A 20,695-nucleotide genomic window follows, 5' to 3' on the forward strand; every position below is an offset into this window, starting at 1 on the left:
AAAGTGACTCTGCCTTTATGGAAAATATAATAAAATTGAGTAGGCTAAAGTAACATGTATGAAAAAATAGTAAATAATATAGATATGGTATAATTATGTGTTAAATTATGTTGCACCAAGTAGGAACTCAAATGTTTTCTGAATCAATGAATGTCAACAATTATTGGGATTGAGATCATCCAGAAAGTGAGATAAGACAAGGCTTCAGTGATCTTTTTAATGATATTAGAAATGATTTTCATGATAACTTATTCATGCTTCTTAGACTACAGGTGAGTCCCATAAATCCGCAAGTATTCATTGAGCCCTACACTATACCAAACCCTATATGAAGAAAAAGTATAAAACATAGTCCACTTCTTCCCTCAAGAAGACTATGATTGATGAGACAAAACATACCCATACTAAACAATTAAAAAAATAAAAGAAGACAATTCTAAACTTAGTGCTAAACTGTTATAACTAAGTGCTAAAGAAAGTCAAAGACAGGAGAACTAAAGTCAAAGACATGGGCCCTAGAGTAATGGGAAATGAATTCATGGAGGAAATAAAATTTAATCTAGTCCCTTAAGGGACTGGTAGGATTTTTTTTTTTTTTTTTTTTTTTTTTTTGCAGTACGCGGGCCTCTCACTGTTGTGGCCTCTCGCATTGCGGAACACAGGCTCCGGACGCACAGGCTCAGTGGCCATGGCTCACGGGCCCAGCTGCTCCGCGGCATGTAGGGATCTTCCCGGACCGGGGCACGAACCCGTGTCCCCTGCATCAGCAGGTGGACTCTCAACCACTGCGCCACAAGGGAAGCCCGGGACTGGTGGGATTTAATAAAGAAAAGGGTATGTCTTTACTCTCGTAAAGTAAAGGAAAGGTGGAGGACATATAATAGGTTAATTAATTCATCATTCACTCATTCATTTATTCATTCACTCATCCAACAGAAGATTTTTTCAGTGCCTCCTATATTCAGGCACTATAGTAAGTGCTGAGGTACAATGGTAAACCAGGACCATAACTGCCCTCAGTGAGCCTACTGGTAAGGGGATGGGTAGCTGACAAGGAACAGGTAATTTTAATATTGCGGTATGATAGGTGTTAAGTAAAGGATGCTATGATGGCTTCGAGGAGGGACTCTTAACAGAGGAAAATCGGGGAAGATTTCGTATAACACGTAAAATTTATGTGGAGAGACTTGAAACATTAATAGGGCATGGCCATGTGAAGTAGGGAAAGGGGATTTTTAGGTAGAAGGAAAAGCATGTGCAAAGGCCTGGGAATAAGAAAGAACATGAGAAATGAGCATCACACACACAGATGAGAATAAGCTACTCTAGCTATAGTGGAGGCTTTGTGTAAGTCACTACAGGGAAACAAAGTGGGTGAGCCAGATTAAGGAAGCCGTGGAATGTGAAGAGTTCTGACTTCCTATGGGAAATTGAGCACATGTTCTACAAGGAAAGCTTATGTAAAGAAAGCATATCTGGTCTGAGAAGTGCCCAACTTGGAAGCCATTCTATGATCCAGAAGAGATAACTGACGTTATCTCTATCCTTTAAGAGAAAGTACACAGCCAGAGAAGCAGAGAGCCAAGGCCAAATTTGAAGGATGAGTAGAGGAAGAAGGGTGAGGAGCCAGTGAAGAAAACAGAAGAAACAGAACCACGGGATATAATAACAGTTAATATCATGCACTTGGAGTTATCAAGCTATGTGATCTTGGGCAAATTACTTAAAAACTTAAAGATTTCATTTCTTTTTCTGTGAAATGGGGATAATAATACCTACCATACACACACGGTATAAGGATGTAGACACTAATGTACGTAAAGTATTCAGCAGAGGGCAAGGCATGTAGTAAACACCCAATGAACAGCAGCTCTTTGTTGTTATACAGTTCTACCAGTCTCCCTGACTTTTTATCTCTAGTCTCTGTACATTATATTACCTTATCATGACTCATTCCCACCACTCTGTCTGGCTAATTATTCCTCAGATGCCTTTTCTGACTCCCAATACTGGGTTAGGTAATCCCTATACAGCCCCCTGCACTCTGCAATTTCCTATCACTCTTTAGCATAACTATCTAGTTAATTGTCTGTATCCACTAATGTATGTCTCCTTCCACTAATATTAAGCTCCATGAATTCAAGGATGTAGTCTGACTTACAATCCTAACATACTGCCTGACACATAGCAGACATTCAATAAGTATTTATAGAATGAATGAAAACATTCTGTGGTGACTGTGGCATGCGATAAATACAGAACAGAATAGAGAATCCAGAAATAAACCCATACATGTACAGTCAACTAATCTTTGACAAGGGCACCAAGAACACACAGTGGGGAAAGGATGGTCTTTTCAATAAGTGTTGTTGGGAAAACTAGACGTTCACAAGCAAACAAATGAAACTAGACCTCTATCGTAGACTACTCACAAAAACTAACTCAAAATAGATTAAAGACTTAAATGTAAGACCTGAAGCTGTAAAACTCCTAGAAGAAAACACAAGGGAAATAGCTATTTAACATGGGCCCTGGCAATGATATTTTGGATATAACACCAAAAGCACAGGCAACAAAAGCAAAAATAGACAAGTGGGACTACACCAAACTGAAAAGCTTCCTGCACAGCAAAGGAAACAATCGACAGAGTGAAGAGGCAACCTATGGAATGGGAGAAAATATTTGCAACCATTTATCTGAAAAGGGGTTAATTTCCACAATATATAACAAACTCATTCAACTTAACAGCAAAAATACGAACAATAAAAATTGGGCAAAGGGCCTGAATAGACATTTTTCTAAAGAAGACATACAAGTGGCAAGAGACACGTGAAAAGTTATTAACATCACTAATCATCAAGGAAATGCAAATCGAAACCGCAATGAGATATCACCTCACACCTGTTAGGATGGCTAGTATCAAAATGGCAAAAGATCACAAGTGTTGGTGAGAATGTGGAGCAAAGAGAACTCTTGTACACTGCTGATGGGAATATAAAGTGGAGAAGCCACTCTGGAAAACTGGTCGGAGGTTCCTGAAAAAGTTAAAAATAGAACTAACATATGACCCAGCAATCCCACATCTGGGTATATACCTAAAGGAAATGGAATCAGTATTTTGAAGAGATATCTACACTCCCATGTTCATTGCAGCATTGTTCACAATAGCTAAAATATGGAAACAACCTAAGTGTCTATGAATGGATGAATGGACACAGAAAATTCCACATAATGGAATATTATTCAGCCATAAAAAGAAGGAAATCCTGCCATTTTTGACAACATGGGTGAACCTGGAGGACATTATGCTAAGTGACATGATCCAGACAGAGAAAAACAAATGCTGTATGATTGCAGTTATATGTGGAATTTCTTTAAAAAGTCAAACTGATAGAAGCAGAGAGTAGAATGGTGGTTGCCAGGGGCTATCTGGGTGGGGGGGTGGAATGAGCAGATGTTGAATCAAAGAATACAAACTTTCATTTATAAGGTGAAAAACTTCAGGAGATCTAATGTACAGCATAATGACTATAGTTAATAATACTGTATTGTACACTGAGAATTAGCAAAGAGAGTAGATCTTAAGTGTTCTTACCACGTACACACACAAATGGTAACTATGTGAGTGAAGGATGTGTTAAATAATTTGTGGTAATCATTTCACAATGTATATATACATCAAATCATCACATTGTATACTTTAAATATAAACAATTTTACTTGTCAATTATACCTTAATAAATCTAGGGGGGAACAAAAGAAAGCTTTAAGAAACCAATGTGAAACTGACTAACTTCATTAAAACTTGAGTGCTAACTTCTCTGTGGGATATATATTTTCTAATATTCTTGTTTTGAGGAGTGAGGGAGACTTGGAAGTTGGCATCTTGCTGCATCTCCCCTGTACCATGTTTATTTCTAACCTTTTGCTCCTGAGCTAAGTGAGTGAGGCTCCTGTCAGGGAAAGCTGGTGAAGACTCCTTCCCTCCCTCAGAGCAAGCAGGGCCACGTAACCTAGGAGGGGCTTGGCTGGGTTATATTAGCACTCTTGGGTGTGCCTGATCATCCAGTTCTCAGAGACCAAGCCCACTCTATGACTGGCAGAGTGCATTTGAAGAGAAACATATAGGAAAACATTTCACAGCAAAATTGATGGGATGCAGCAAAAGCTATATCCAGAGGAACACAGAGAGCTTTAAAAACCCTTACAATTAAAGAAAAAGATATAAAATTAAGAAATTCAGTATTTATCTTAAGATATTAGACAAAGTACAACAAAACAAATCAGGAAGAGGAAATTAATAAAAGACAGTAATAATGAAATTAGGAAGAATAAATAATAACAAATCCAAAGTCAATACTTTTAATACTAATAAAATAAGCAATGATTCTGTGTGCCAGACTTAAAAAAGAGAGAGAGCTAAACTATACAAACTTAGAATTAAGAAAGGAAACAAATACAGAATATAGAAGAGATGCAAAGAACTTTAGGATATTACTCCCTTTGGTAACAAGGAAACATACTGGAATGGGTAAAGATTTCCTAGAAAAATAAAAATGACCACAAACAACCTGAGAAGAAGTGAAATTTGAATATACCAGGTACCCTGAAAGAGAATAGAAAGGTAATTGAAAATCTACTTCGCTGAAACTTCAGTTACATATATATACATTCTTTTTTATATTCTTTTCCATTATGGTTTATCTTCACTGGTTCAACGTCCAGACAGTTTCATAGCTAAGCTCCTTCTAACCTTTAAAGAACTGTAATTCCAATACTATTTAAACCATGCTAGACTGCTCATAAATATGGAAAGCCCCCAATTTATGTTATAAAGCCAGCATAACTGTATAACAAGCAAGAAAAAAGAGAACTATATACAAATCTCATTTATAAACACACATCTTAATTTCTAAATCAAATATTACCACATAGAATCCAGAAATATATCAAAACTGTTAGAGTATGACTGTGATATGTTGAAGTCCTAACCATTATTAATGCCTTAGAATGGGACTTTACTTGTAAACAGGATCTTTACTGAGGTAATCAAATAAAAAATGAGGTCATTAGGGTGGACCCTAATCCAGTATGACAGGTATTCTATAAAAAAGGGAAATGTGGACACCGGGAAAGACATGCACAGAGGGAAGATGATATGAAGAAACAGAAAGAAGATGGCCACGTGAAGACAAAGCATTGGAGTGATGCATCTACAGTCCAAGGATTGCCAAAGATTGTTGGCAAATCACTAGAGGCTATAAACAGGCAAGGATGAATCCTCCCACACAGGTTTCAGCGGGAGCATGGCCCTGTTGACACCTTGATTTTAGACTTCTAGCTTCCAGAACTATACAACAGTTTCTATTGTTTTAAGCCACCCAGTTTGTGGTACTTTGTTATGACAGCACTAGAAAGTGAATACAATGACCAAGAAGGTTTATTCCAGGAATTCAAAGGTGGATCAATATCAGCAAATCTGTCAATCATAGTCTATTACACATCAACAAATTAATGGACAAAAACTACATGATGTCACATATGCTGAAAAGGCATTTGATAAAACCGGCAGCAAATCTTAAAAACCCTAATTAGGAATAGAAAGACAAAATAAAGACCGTAAGTCAAGAACAAATATTATCCTAAACAGTAAAACTCTAAAACAATTTTATCAATTAGACAAATTTGTCAACAATCACTATTATTATTTAATATTCTCTTGGAAGTGCTAGCAAGTTCAATATGACAAAAATTACTGATATGAACAGGAGAAAGGAAGAGATACAACTATTTTTGTTGAGACAACTGCATATCTCAAAAAGCTTAAGAACCTCTAGTAAAATGCCTACTAAAATTAAAAGATAATTTGGCTCTTTTTTCTATATTAGCAGTAAGTTTTTAGATATGGAAAAAGGAAAATATTCCACTTACAATAGTGACAAGAATTATAAAATGCTTGAGAATAAATTTAAAAAGAAAGGCACAGAATTTATACAAAGATGATTGTAAGGTCTTATTGAAGAGCATAAAATAAGAGATGAAGAAATGGAAAGCCATGCCATATTCTTGGATGGCAAATTTTACTATTATAAAAATGCCAATTCTTTCAAAGATAATATATAAACTTAATTCAATTCCAAATAGAATCCAACAGGAAATTATCAGGAGAAACTGGATTAACTGAGCTTAATATTTACATAAAAATTTAAATAGGATTCCTGTTTTATGTCACATGCAAAAGTGTAATTCAAATGGATTAAAGACTTAGATGAAGAATATAAAGATCTTTGAATAAACTATATGTATTGTCTAGAAGTTGGAAGAACCATGTTACACAAGGAAGGAAATTCAGATGCTATAAACAAAAGGATGTACATGTTTGACAAATAAAGGTTTAAAATTTTTTGTATGATAAAAAGATATCATAAATAAAATTAGAAACAACAAATTTAGAAAAATGCTGTTATAAACTGACAAGAAAAAATTGTCCAAAGAAAATGAGTTTGAATTTTGCTCGAGAAAAAGGAGCAAAGAATATAACTAATTTATAGTACATTGTCAATAAATACGCAAAAATATGCTCACTGTAGTCAGGGAAATGCAAATTACACTACTATTGAGAAATCACTTTACACCCATCAGACCGACAAAAATACAAAAGAGCAATAACACCTATTATTTCCACTAAGGATGAAAGAAAAGGGTGCTCTCATACAGAGACGGCAGAAATATGATTCGACAACAAATATTTTAAAATTAAAACATATTCTTTGAATCGGCAATTCCATTCTCAGAAAGCTATTCCAAGATGTATGTACAAGGATCTTTTTGACAGTATTGTGTATCTGTGTAAAAATCTAGAAACAGTTATTAATTATGAATGAATTCCAGTTGACCCTTGAACAACAGGGGTTTGAACTGTGTGGGCCCGCTATACATGGATTTTTTCCCCTAAATACATACCACAGTACTACAAGACCCAGAGTTGGTTGAATCCTCAGATATGGAGGAGGGCTGACTGTAAAGTTATGTACAGACTTTTGACTGCATGGAGTTAGCGCCCCTGACCCCTGCGTTATTCAAGGGTCAACCATAATTCTGAAAAAATAGCTGAATAACTTTTGATACATTCACATCATGGGATATTATTAAGCTACTCTATACAATCAAATAAGACCTAAACTTGTTGACATAGGATCTGCAAAGGATACAAGACACAGAGAAGTGTGTAAAATCTAATCCATTAAAAAAAAAAAATTAAAACCCCTAAATAGGTATATGACTACACACACACACAAACATGTATGAAAAACACAAAATGATATATAGCGAATAGTTAACGTGTTATCTGGTGGATGGGTTAGGAGGTTGCTAGAGAAATGGAGGAAAGGGGAAGGGGAGAAGCAAAAGAAAAGGAGAGACTGCACTAAAATCACTAGTGTGTAAGTTACTCTTCAATTCATTAAAATTTGTATATAACTTACATGAGTATACATACATTTATTTTTTCTAAGAAATTAAGAAAAATAAAAAGGTGTTTTTCTACTGACTTGTAGAGTTGTCCGTGATACACAGTCAAAAGGCAGTTTAGAATAATGTATGTATTACACATGTATTTCTGTAAAACAACACTCAGCTCATCCCTCCTAAGTGTGTACACAAGCAAGGAAAAAGTTATAGAATGCTACACACTAGCTGGTTAGCACTGAATACCTCTGGAGTCCAAACTGGAATTGGGGATAGGAGCAGAGATAATTAGCTTCTTCTTTACACATCTTCACGTGTTTTATTTCTTGAAAAAATGAAAACCAGTAAATGAACAAAGCCAAATGCCTACAGGAGCCAGAGTGAAGCAGGCTTAGTGGGGGCTGTGACGAAGCAGAATACACAACGAAAAACATCCAGATTGGGGGCTTCCCTGGTGGCGCAGTGGTTGAGAGTCCACCTGCCGATGCAGGGGACACGGGTTCGGGCCCCGGTCCGGGAAGATCCCACATGCCGCAGAGTGGCTAGGCCCGTGAGCCATGGCCGCTGAGCCTGCGCGTCCGGAGCCTGTGCTCAGCAACGGGAGAGGCCACAACAGTGAGAGGCCCGTGTACCGCCAAAAAAAAAAAAAAAAAAAAATCCAGATTGAAATGTAAAAAATTAACATAAAAACCATTTGTTTGAGAGAGAAAAAGACATAGATGAGGGCAGGATCCTAAATAACGTTTTCGTGTGTCCAGTTTAGAAAAAAAAGTCCTTGTGTTACACAGATTTTCTGTAACAGACAGGGAAATCACACATACTTTACTTTTTATCCATTTATACTCCAATCACAGGACCCATAACAAGGCCCAAAGAAGAATGCAGAATGCTTCTATTCTATGATGCTAGAATACAGACTATTAGGAGAACAAGCACATACTATCACAGAAATATAGTATCATCATAGGCAGAACACTCTTTGACATAAACTGTAGCAATATTTTTTTGGATCTGTCTCCTAAAGCAAAGGAAATAAAAGCAAAAAAACCCCCAAATGAGACCTAATTAAACTTAAAAGCTTTTTCATAACAAAGGAAACCATCAACAAAATGAGAAGACAACCTACTGAATGGGAGAAAATATTTGCAAATGATATGACCAATAAGGGTTAATATCAAAAACAGCTCATACACTCAACATCAAAAAAACAAACAACCCGATCAAAAAATAGGCAGAAGAACTGAATAGACATTTTTCCAACGAGGACATTCAGATGGCCAACAGTCACATGAAAAAATGCTCAACATTCTTAATCATCAGAGAAATGCAAATTAAAACCACAATGAGATATCACCTCACACCTGTCGGAATGGCTCTCATCAAAAAGAACACAAATAACAAATGTTGTTGAGAATGTGGAGAAAAGGGAACTGTCACACACTGTTGATGGGAATGTAAATTGGTGCAGTCACTGTGGAAAACAGTATGGAGGTTTTTCAGAAAACTAAAAATAGAAATACCATATGACCCAGCAATTTCATTCACGGGTATGTAACTGAGAAAAACAAAAAACACTGATTCAAAAAGATACATGCACCCCAATGTTCACAGCAGCATTGTTTACAATTGCCAAGATACAGAAGCAACCTAAGTGTCCACCAACAGATGAATGGATAAAGATGATGTGGTACACACACACACACACACACACACACACACACACACACACACAATGGAATACTACTCAGCCATAAAAAAGAATGAAATTTTGCCATGTGCAACAACATGGATGGACTTGGAGGGTATTATGCTAAGTGAAATAAGTCAGAGAAAGACAAATACTGTATGATATCACTTATATGTATAATCTAAAAAATACAACAAACTGGTGAACATAACAAAAAAGAAAGAGATTCACAGATATAGAGATAGGGGTAGGGGATTAAGAGGTACAAACTATCATGTATAAAATAAACTATGAGGATATATTGTATAACACAGGGAATACAGCCAATATTTTATAATAACTATAAATAGTATATAACCTTTAAAATTGTGAGTCACTATGTAGTATACCTGTAACTTATATAATATTGTAAATCAACTATACTTCAATTAAAAAAGCAAAAATAAAATACTGACAAAAAAAGAAATACAGTATCCTGGCTTAAGAAAGGACCTTGGAAAATGCCCGATCCAACTTCCTCACTTTACAGCTGAGGAACGTGAGGCCAGGTTAAGCACCTGCCGTACTCGATTCCCTCCATTCCCTGCATGGCAGAAAATTATTTTATCTCAGAATTTTCACTCAGAGCAAATAAATGGTAGACAAGTATCAATGGTATTTCATTAGTTCAATAAATAAAAGTTCTTCTATTTTACATGTAAAAAACCAACCCTCAACTGTTATATTAAACATTTGAAATGAAAGGCACAGAACCTGTTTAAGTTGCCTTCTGTAAACCTGTAAAGACACTGCTTGAAACCACACAGTCAGTCCTCAATCATTCACTGATCCATCCTTTTTATTCAACCAGCATTCACTGAACACTGTCTATACTCCTGACGCTGGGAGGTACTCTTGATACACACATTAGTGAGGCACAGTCTTTGTTCACCATCCAGTGGGGAAGTGATAAGCTATGAAACAAGCTGGACCCAAAATACAAACCAAGTGTAGATGGAATGATTTATTCTGACTGGAGTTTCAGGAGCAGCTTCATCAAGGGGAAAGTTGACACATGAGTCAGGCCATGTAGGGTGTAGGATTCCAGAGGTAACAGCAAGAGCAAAAGCAAGGAAGTAGTGTGTTTGAGGAAATGATCAGAATTGAGCCCAATGAAAGAAAAGAACAAGGGAGAAAACTAGAAATTCACATGTTCTAGCCTGAGGATAAAAGTAAATTCAATCTAAGTGCAAGATAATTTGCCACCCCATCTCCTGCATGCCTGACATGTGGGAAGCGTTCAGTAAAGAATGTCTGGGTAAATCCTGACCAGCTAAGTAATCTCTCTGTTCAAGTTACTGAATGATTTCAGCATATTACCATGTACCGTCCAGGGTCTAAATCTCCCATCATGCCTTTCAGGTGTGTGATTTCAGTTCTGACAGCTTTATCTCTCTTATCTGAGACCTGAAAGGAGATTAGTAGTTAAAAGTGAATGTAAAATTCATAATAAAAGTTCACAATTCTATGAAAATTAATTTTATTTTGTTAATGTAAATATTTTCAAAGTGTAGTGAAACACTTCTTAGGCAGGATCATCATAAATCAGGTATTTTCATTCAGTTCTCAGGTCTTCAGCAGGCCCCATTTTACCCTCCTTTTCTGATTGGTGCTAAATTAAAAATAGATACTTACAATAATGATTCATTATACTTTTCTATTCCAAAATCCCATTTCTCACTTCTATTTTTTTATGGTATGCAAATTACCATCAGAAAAATTACAGTTTTAAAAACATGCTTGAATAATAGTGTCCGTTAAATTTGTTCATGACCTGATTAATTTTTACAATATGCAAATATGATTACATGTTTAATTTTGTTCTTCTTGATACTTCTGCCAAATTTCCTTCTTTTTTGTGACAACTTCATTTTGTCTCCTCATTTATTTTTTCCCCTAATTTCTTCTACTTAAGAGCACTTAGACATAGCATTTGCCCTTTTATTTATCTAGGGCTCATTTCCATATAAAACACTTCCCTTAAAAAGGTTTACTTTTGTAAATTACAAAATATATTCTCCTTGACAAAAATCTAAAAATATAGAATATAAAGGTGAAAATAAAAATCATTCGTGATCCAACTACCCAGATCACTGTTAACACCTGTAAAAATATCATTTCCTTTACAGGTGCAACCAATGCTATTGTCCTATCTATGCTGTTTTCCTGTAATATTATACAAATTAATCACAGTTTAAAGCTTATAACTGGGCAAAGGCAGAATCTTTTCTTGTTTTTACAATACTCAGGATTGAAATAGCCCTGTTATTTATGAAGTAACCCTCATATGCCTAGAAAATTATTGAATGGTGCTCTCAAAAACCCTATTTGGTGGTGAGATGAATTGGGAGATTGGGATTGACATATATACACTGATATGTATAAAATAGCTAACAAATAAGAACTTGCTGTATAAAAATGAATAAATAAAATAAAATTTAAAAATTCCTCTATATTTGGGGTAAAAACACTGAGAAACCCTATACTTTCAGTAGCAGGCCACCAGTTTGATGATGAGTATGGGACTGAGGGAATTTCAAAATGAATAGGAGGGGAGGGAGGGAGGGAAGACTTAGAAGTCACTTGCAGTATTTTAACAGTAGAATGTTATAATGGCTGTTTTTCCCCATGAACCACGCTATGCATTGAGTGAATGTTCAGTAAATATGAACTAATCTTCGTGTTTCATGTCCATTTTTTAAAACTCTAAAATAAAGGTATGAAGTGGGAGTGGGAAGTGCCCAAGAAAAGCTGGAGTAGAAGCTTTTTTTAAGATACAAATGTTAATAGAAGAGAACTATGGAAAACAAATTCAGGAAGAAATCTTTGACCAGAGCATGCTGTGGGAGGTGATCAGAATATGGGTGACTAGAAAATGTTAGCATGAGATTTAAAGAAATTTTCTTGTGCTGTCACTTGTTTCCCTCGTTCTTGTTTGATGACACTTTGCATTATCTCACCAAGGTTTTATGTGACTCCACAAAGCATTTCTGTGCTGTTAGTCTCAGAAACAATACACGAAATACAACCCTTTTATTAATCAATAAGGAAGGCGACTATTTGCACTGAGCAAGAGTGACCTGGACAGGTGCTTCCTGCCGCTTGCATACCTGTTGTTTCGCCAACATTTTCTCTTTTATTTCTAACTCCATTTTTAACTGTCTCTCCAGAAAGGCAGCTTTCTTCATGATAGTTGCTATAGTGATTTCCTTCTGATGAAGCTCCTCTGTTAGGTCAGAGATTTCATTCCTCATTCTTTCCTGCTCAGAGCTATGGTACTCTTCCTCCTGATAGAGTTGGCTTCTTATCTGCAGCAGATATTTTCCAGAAAATAGTAACAAATCCTTTATACAGCAGCTAAAAGGTTTTATTGGCCATGTTCGGTCTTCCCATCCTATCTTAAAACTTTGCCAGACCTCACTTTACCCTCCTTTTCTGATCAAAGCTAAATGAAAAAGATACTTACAATAATGATTCATTTACTTTTTCCTTCCAATTTCAAAATTTTTTTTCACTTCTATTTTCTATTGTATGTAAGTCATCACCAACTACTGATACCACTTTAATGACGACTTTGACAGGAAGGTGAGGAAAGTATTATCAAGCACTTTTCCCCCAGCTTCATTGAGGTATAATTGTTATACAAAACTGCACATAGTTCATGGATAAAATTTGGTGAGTTTGGACATACACTTGTGTTACTATCACCAAAATCAAGAAAATAAACATGACAATTACCCCTAAAAGTTTCTTTGTGTCCCTTTGTTGTTTTAATTTTGTGTACGTGTGGTAAGAATACTTAACTCAAGCTCTACCTTCTTAACAAATTTTTAAGTGCACAATACCTTACTGTTCACTGTTGCACTGTGTTGTGCAGCAGACTGCGGAACTCACTCATCTCGTGTAACTTACTTGATACCCATTAAACCACCACTCCGGATTTGGTGCCATGGAAGAGCACTGGACCCACAGCCCAGAGGCTGATGAACCATTTTTTAGGGAGAAAAAAATTGGCTTAGAGAGGTTAAGTGACCTGCTCAAATTCATAAAGCTATTAACTGGCAGAGCTAGGTCTAGAACTTAGGACGGTTGGATCTAAATTCAGTGCTTTTTTGGACTAAATCATGCTGTACTATTTGCGACTGAACACTATGTTTTTAAGAATCTTGTTACAATAAATTTCAAACTTAAGGTGTCCATCAAAAAGCATCACCTACACTTCTTAAGCCGGTGGAGTCTCATATTCTTAACTTTAGCTAAACCTTCCACGGTAGAAACCTCTGGATCACCTTGGACTCCTCCCCTCCCTCATCCTCCCAAATCAAGTCAGGTAGCAAATTCTGTCCCTTCTATTTCAACCTCTCTTAAATCTCACCTCTGCTTTCCATTCCTACTACCACTGTCTTAGTCCAGCCTCCTCCCGTCTTTCTAGAAATCTTTCACTCTCTCTAATTCTTGAGGATCAGAGATAAAGTATGTAATTACCGGTCTCAAAAAGAAAAATCACAGTCCATCGGGGGAAACAGGAAAATAAACAGTTAGAACACAGTGTAGCAACTGATATCAGCAGTATGTAGTGGGGTAGTGCTTACTCCAGCCTGGGGATGCCAGGATAGGATTCCCAGAGGAAGGGACATCGCACGGAATACTGAAGGATGAATGGAAGCCAGATGGAAGAGAGAGATGGAGGTGAGCTCCCAGGCAACGAATGCAGTGAAGGAGCGGGGTCAGATGGAGAAGGCACACTCAGTGAACCCAAAGGAGCTTGGAGTGGCTGGGACTTGGCGCGTTGTGAGAAGTAAGGCTGGAGAGTTAAGGAGGGGCCATTCACAAAGAGATTTATATGAATTTACCCCTCGGAACTTACTTCAAAAACTTTTTTTTCATTTCATCTTTAAACATTTCAGGATATATCTCTAAAAGAATAGCTGCTCTCTCTCTTTTCTAACATAACCAGAATACCATTATAATGTCTTAAAAATATTAACAACAATTCCTCAATATCATACAATATCCAGGCACTATCAAATTTAAAATTGTACCAGAAGTGTAATGAATGGTTTACAGGTTTGCTTATTTGAATTGAGATCTAAATATGGTCCACACATTGCGACTGGCACCTTTCTTTCTTTTTTTTTTTTTTGTGGTACGCGGGCCTCTCACTGTTGTGGCCTCTCCCGTTGCAGAGCACAGGCTCCGGACGCGCAGGCTCAGCAGTCATGGCTCACGGGCCCAGCCGCTCCGCGGCATGTGGGATCTTCCCGGACCGGGGCACGAACCCGCGTTCCCTGCATCGGCAGGCAGACTCTCAACCACTGTACCACCAGGGAAGCCCCTGGCACCTATCTTTTTAAAGCCTCTCTTTGTGCATGCATGTGCGTGTGCACGTGTGTGTGTGTGTTCTGAGTACTCTGCATACATCGTCTTATTTAATCACCACAATCTCTATATTCCAGATCAGAAAATTAAGATACATAACTGTTCACAGTCACATTCTTGGTGACAGGCAGTCTGATTCCAGGTCCTTACCCATTGTTCTATGTAACCTCTGTGAGCATAGCCCTAGAACGTGGTTCCCACATTGGATAAAAGCCAGAGTGGGATGACCTAACATGGAAAGTTCTCAGGTCAGTAAGGCAACCATGGTCCAGCCTCAGGCTTTATACAATCAATCTCTCATCTGAGTCTATTCTTTTTACCAAAATTTTTAGAATTTCAGAGTTGGACATAACCTTAGAAATCACATGGCCTAACTCCATCATTAAAAAACTGGAAAAACAAAGGCTCATAGGGAAAGGAACTGACTGGGTCTAAGTTATCCAGCTCCTAAGAGCAGAAGCGTAGACTAGGAGACTGAAGTACAAATACCCTTACCCCAGGACAATATTGGACATCTCCTTTCGTCTCCCATCTTCTCTCTCCAATTTTTTTCTCTTACAATTTATTTGATGAACAATGGGGTTGTTCTATCATTTGCCCCAATTTGGATTTTGCTGATTGCATCCCCATGGTGTAGTTTAACATGTTCTCTTAAAATGGTATTTTTAAAATGTGGGAAAAAAATGAATATATTATCATGAAGAAGGAGTAAACTGTTTTCATTATTTTTACAACATTTAGATATTAAAACATGCTATACTGCAAAATTTCTTTTTAAATGAGATTAATTTACCTAGCTGTAAATGACTTTTGGCTTTATTAAAAATGTCAATTTTATCACAAAATAAGTTACTAAAAATCATTCTATATTGACAAAAGAGAAATAAATAAAACACTTGCAAGATTCATAGTACATGGCTCTTGTTGGTTTTATTACAAGAGAATGAAAATGCTCTCTACAAACACTTCCCAGAAACTACAGCTATTTATACACAATTCATTTGTTACCTTTTCTGCACAGCAATGCATTATCTAGAGGTCTCCCAGAGTCTGTAAAGAGATTTGTGTCTTGCAGTCTCTCCCTCCACATCAAAACTGTGCAAGATCAGTAGATTCCTTCTAAGTTTTATTACTCTACCTAAATCTATGAGGTTAAGAACGGTGTAACTATACTTTAGGAGGATTTAATCAACCTTTTATCATAATGTATTCACTGGGGACTCCAGTCCAGAACAGTTTTTAAAGTTATATTTTAAAATATCAGTAAAATCAGTTTCATGGGATTATGTGAAAAATATAAGGAAAATGATCAGTAATTCATAACACCTTTTCTACACTTAATAGTTGCCTGACAGTCAATTCTTCAGGAGATGGGATTTGGCTTTTACATTATTCTATTTCCTACAGAAATAAGCAGTACAGCAACAGTCCTACTAGATACTCAATAAATGTTTGTTTAATTTATACAAACAACTGAATTTATGACCCTATACAATTATGGGAGACTTCAGCCTTAATATTAATTAATTTGTTCTCTAAATATTTATTTTCACTCATAGTGTGTCAGGCACTTTGCTGGGCACTGGATGATAATTCAAAGCCACATCCAGTATTTTCCTGCTTTTAACAATTGTTTAGACTATATAGCATTGAACATTCTGTGTAATCCTTAAACTGAAAGACCAGAGAAGTGGGTAGCAGCCGTGAGAAACTCATGGGAAAGCCACTACTGAATCTGACTAGAGGAAGAAGAGAAGACAGTTTTTGTAGCTGCCTAGCTCCTGGCAGAGTACTTGGCACATGTTAGGTGCTCAATGACAAAATGTGGGTGTCACCAATAACAAGAGCAGCCAACATCTATTAGGTGCTTCCTCTGAGCTAGGTAGGCCCCGTTTTAAGCACTTTACTTGCATTATTTTATGGATTTAATGGAAGAGTATGAATTCATACTCTTAAAGGAAGAGTATGAATTCTGGAGCCAGATTGCCTGGATTCAAATCCGGCCCCTGCTACTTACTAGTTCTATAATATTGGTGGAAATTGCTGACCTTCTCTGTGCCTTAGTTTCCTTAAATGTAAAAGAGGGTAGCATTAGTACCTACCTTATAAGATGGTTGTGAGGAATACATGAATTAGGATTTGTTAAGCCCCTAGAACAGCTTCTGGCACATGGCAAGAGTTGTTAAGCTTGTTTAATCCTCATCACAACCTTATGAGGTAGGGCGAATTATCCCACCCCCATCCTAGAAATGAGAAACATAAGCAGCTCGCATAGGCAACTTCCCAAAGCTCACGCACCTAGCGTGTGGTTGAGTGCAGGCCTCTGCTTTCACACTTCCTGCGCTCAGCTACCCTGCACTGAAGCCACAGGCCCTCTGTGTTTCCTGGGCAGTCTCCCAGCAGCAGAGTGATGACCTAAGGTTTGTCTTTCTTGTAGCATCACACAGAAGAGTGTCAGAATTAGCAGCTTGGTAGGTTATTATCTTAGGAGAAAACACAGAAGGAAAAAGAAGGGAGTGTGGGGGCTTCCCTAGTGGCGCAGTGGTTGAGAGTCCGCCTGCCGATGCAGGGGACACAGGTTCGTGCCCTGGTCCGGGAAGATCCCACATGCCACGGAGCGGCTGGGCCCATGAGCCATGGCCGCTGAGCCTAGGCCACAACAGTGAGAGGGCCGTGTACTGCAAAAAAAAAAAAAAAAAAAAAAAGAACGGAGTGAGAGGGAAGATGTGAGAGGGAAGTGAGAGGGAAGTGAGAGGGAAGACTTCAGATCTGCCTGGAAGAACAAAGCTCATTATTTGCCATACCTTGTTCAATTCTTTTTCATGATTTGGTTGATCTGGGGTCACTGCAAACAGCTCTTTCCGTTGTTTTTCTGATTCTTTAATAGATGGTGAATAAGATGATTCAAGTCTACAAATTATAATGAGTAAAAATTAAGCTTAACTTGATAAACTGTTGTGATTATATTGTTAATTTAGGCCATCATAGGATGCAGAGATAGATTATTAGTCTGCTGGAAACATTTCTAGTTACAGAAATGGCAAGTTCTAATACATTCAGGTCCCATTAAGTATTTGCATATTTAACTGAGTGCAAATAGTCTTAGTGAAAAAAATAAAACCTAGTTATTAGTATGGAATTTCAATTATACATTAAAAATTGGCTGAATACTGGATTTGCATATGTAGATAAGATTTTTGGATAAGAAGGAAAGACTGTTTGGTATAATAAAATAGCCTGGGAGCCAGTTTAAAAAAGAAAATACACCTGACCTGCTTCTACATCGTGGAAAGGAACTATGTCAGGAGATGTCCGAGGGGAGCCGCTACTCTGTAAAAGTGATTCAAAATGATTAAATCTGACAGGCTACCCAGAGAGAGTGCAAATATGTCTATTTTTTGGCTGTTCAATTTATAAAATGGAATAGCAACCATATATGGACACTAGAGAGGAAAGGCAGAAACTAGTATAAAAAGTACCATTTCCATAGGAAGGTTGGAGAACTAGAAACAGGTAATGTTCACTTCCACATCAGGGAGGTTGGTAAAATTAAAAAAACATTAAAACAGAAAAATAAAGATAACCAGGCAAGAAAAGAAACATGCTTTCCACTATTGCTGGACTAACCTGGTAGAGTCTGGGGTTTTGAGGAATGTACCCACCTATAAGTGAGCATAATTTTAGATTTCCAAAGAGCTTTTTAAAAAGTTCCACAAATCAAAAACTTAAGCCACACATTCAAACACAACAAAATCTGAGTAGTGATAGAGAAATAACTAATGTAAAGATGGAAAATAAAGGGCTCTTTTAAAAGGTATAAATTAATAGTGATATCCCTGAGGTACATATGTCTGGACTGGACTGCTTTTATTCTGATTATCAAATATACATGTTAAGTGTAGAAAACAGTTTATCAGAGTATATACTGCGATAAATTGTCATCTAGGAAAAACTGTTGTCAGCATTTTTGTGTATATTAATTGTCTTTTTTGCCTGTGCATATGTGTATAAAAACATACATGTTTCCTGTACAATGAGAATGTACTGAACACATTATTTTTCAGTCCCCTTTTGTTTCCCACTCAGTAATAGATTGTATTTTATCCAATATTCTCCTAAAACATTATTTCAGGATCCATCTTAAATTTCTCTTATTTGCTATGATTCTAAAAAGGTGAAAAATGAAATTTCCTAAGTTTTTAATTCTTCCTAAGCAATTCAGGGAGTGGAATGCTGAACTGAATGGTAAAACCTCATAATGACCTTATAAATTTCAGTAAGTGAAGGGAACAAACATCAAGCTTTATTTAATGTGGACAAGTTTAAAGAAGAAAACAATAATCATGCTAATATAAAGATATAAAGGAACTATCATTTATCTTGTAAGAAGGGAATGCAGAAATTATTTTTATAACTCTCAGAACATATCAGCCCAAGGTGTTTCTATAAGTAAGACAAGAAAAAGCTAACAAAATCTTAGCATTATGGAGAAAGGTTCTGAAAATGAATGAAGACATTATAATGCTACTATTATAAAGCTATTGTGTGTCTACACTCAGTAGCCATGGCTGCTTCACCTTAATACAGCTGTAAAGACAAAACAGAGTCTAAATTAAAAAAAAAACCAAAACAATAAAGAGGATAGAATCATGCTCATATGAGCACAAACTAAAAGAATTAGAAACTTTCTGTGGGAAAGATGAAGGCTGAGAAGACTCTGCCCAAAGTCTGAAATACAATGGAAGCTGTGAAAAGTTAAATATCTATCTTTTCATCAAATCTCAGAATACTAGAACTGAAGAATATCCTCCAAATTAGAAAGATGTAGCTTGGAGACCAAAATATACACCAACTTAAATAGAAGATGGCAAGCAGCCATACCAGAAGAGTCGTATTAGCCAAATATGTGAATAACGGCAAGATTTTAGATTAAATCATGTATTGAAGGACAGTTGGCAATGTCTGGAATTCAGCATTGGCCTTGTGAGGAAGTTCCAGAGAAAATACCTACAATGCTCTTCACAAACCAGAGCTAGACATGGGTTGAATGGTTTGCTCTTGTAGGAAACTTCTTACAATTTTAGGCATATACATTCCTTGCGCAAAGACATTTCTCACCAACTCACCACACTGGGACAGTGCCTTGCACATAATATATTTCCAGTGGATTTATTAATGATCAGTGGTGATTACATATAGCTTATATATCTGAGCACTCTATAATGCTAACTGGCTAACAGGCATTCTACCATCCCTGGTTAGATGCACAGTAGGTCATTTTTACGGATCTTAATTTGCCATTTGTTGTTAAGCGTAGACCTCAAAGAAATGCTAGCAGATCCCACAACTTTGAAGAAATAATTATTGCCTTTAAAACAATGTAATTATCCTTCAATAAAATATCCCTTACCATTTGGCTATTCAGTTTCTAAAATCCTATCATTGGTCTGGCATTCGCCTTCAGATGTATGAAGGATTCAAGTTCTAATGAGAATTAGAACATCAGTGAATAGTTAGAACATTCAAACTGTCTATTCACAAACATAAACATTTAATAATCCTCTGAAGTTCCATTTCCTTTGTGGTTATGTAGTACACAATATCTGTCTGATTTTAAAAAAGGGAAAAAAAGTCTGGTCTAACAAAACCCTTAATGGAACTGACACGGTGGTGAGTGTGGAGGCCAAAATAAATACAACATTTATGAGTGAAAAGTTAGTAACAGGTTTAAGGCCAACAAAATAAAAATATTTGAAAAATATGGAATAAATCTTATTTACCAACACTGATAATTAAATACCAGCTCTATACTATTGTTTTTACGATATTCTGAAGAATAAAGTTCTAAGAAAGTCTCTGACTTCATTATGACACATAAATATCCACATATCAGAGCATGATATAATTCTCTAGGTGAGTAAAGATACTGATTTTGAAGATAAATAATCACTAACTTTTTTTTTTTTTTGTGGTACTCGGGCCTCTCACTGTTGTGGCCTCTCCCGTTGCAGAGCACAGGCTCCGGACGCGCAGGCTCGGCGGCCATGGCTCACGGGCCCAGCCGCTCCGCGGCATGTGGGATCTTCCCGGACCGGGGCACGAACCCGTGTCCCCTGCATCGGC

The 20,695-nt window shown here is 36.8% G+C and overlaps 1 protein-coding gene across 1 annotated transcript in view; it reads right to left on the reverse strand.

Annotated features, from left to right (window-relative positions):
- Positions 1 to 20,695, reverse strand: part of DEUP1 (deuterosome assembly protein 1) — a gene marked incomplete at both ends in the record, with an annotated part of 108,107 nt that overhangs the window by 31,337 nt on the left and 56,075 nt on the right. Inside the window, 3 exons of the mRNA XM_082844060.1 lie at positions 10,514 to 10,600; positions 12,304 to 12,501; positions 17,377 to 17,482. Of these exons, the coding sequence (XP_082700186.1) occupies positions 10,514 to 10,600; positions 12,304 to 12,501; positions 17,377 to 17,482 (391 nt within the window). The remainder of the gene's footprint in view (positions 1 to 10,513; positions 10,601 to 12,303; positions 12,502 to 17,376; positions 17,483 to 20,695) is intronic.

The sequence above is a fragment of the Leucopleurus acutus genome (assembly GCF_964270905.1).
Source record: "Leucopleurus acutus genome assembly, chromosome: 8".
NCBI classification, from domain to species: domain Eukaryota; kingdom Metazoa; phylum Chordata; class Mammalia; order Artiodactyla; family Delphinidae; genus Leucopleurus; species Leucopleurus acutus.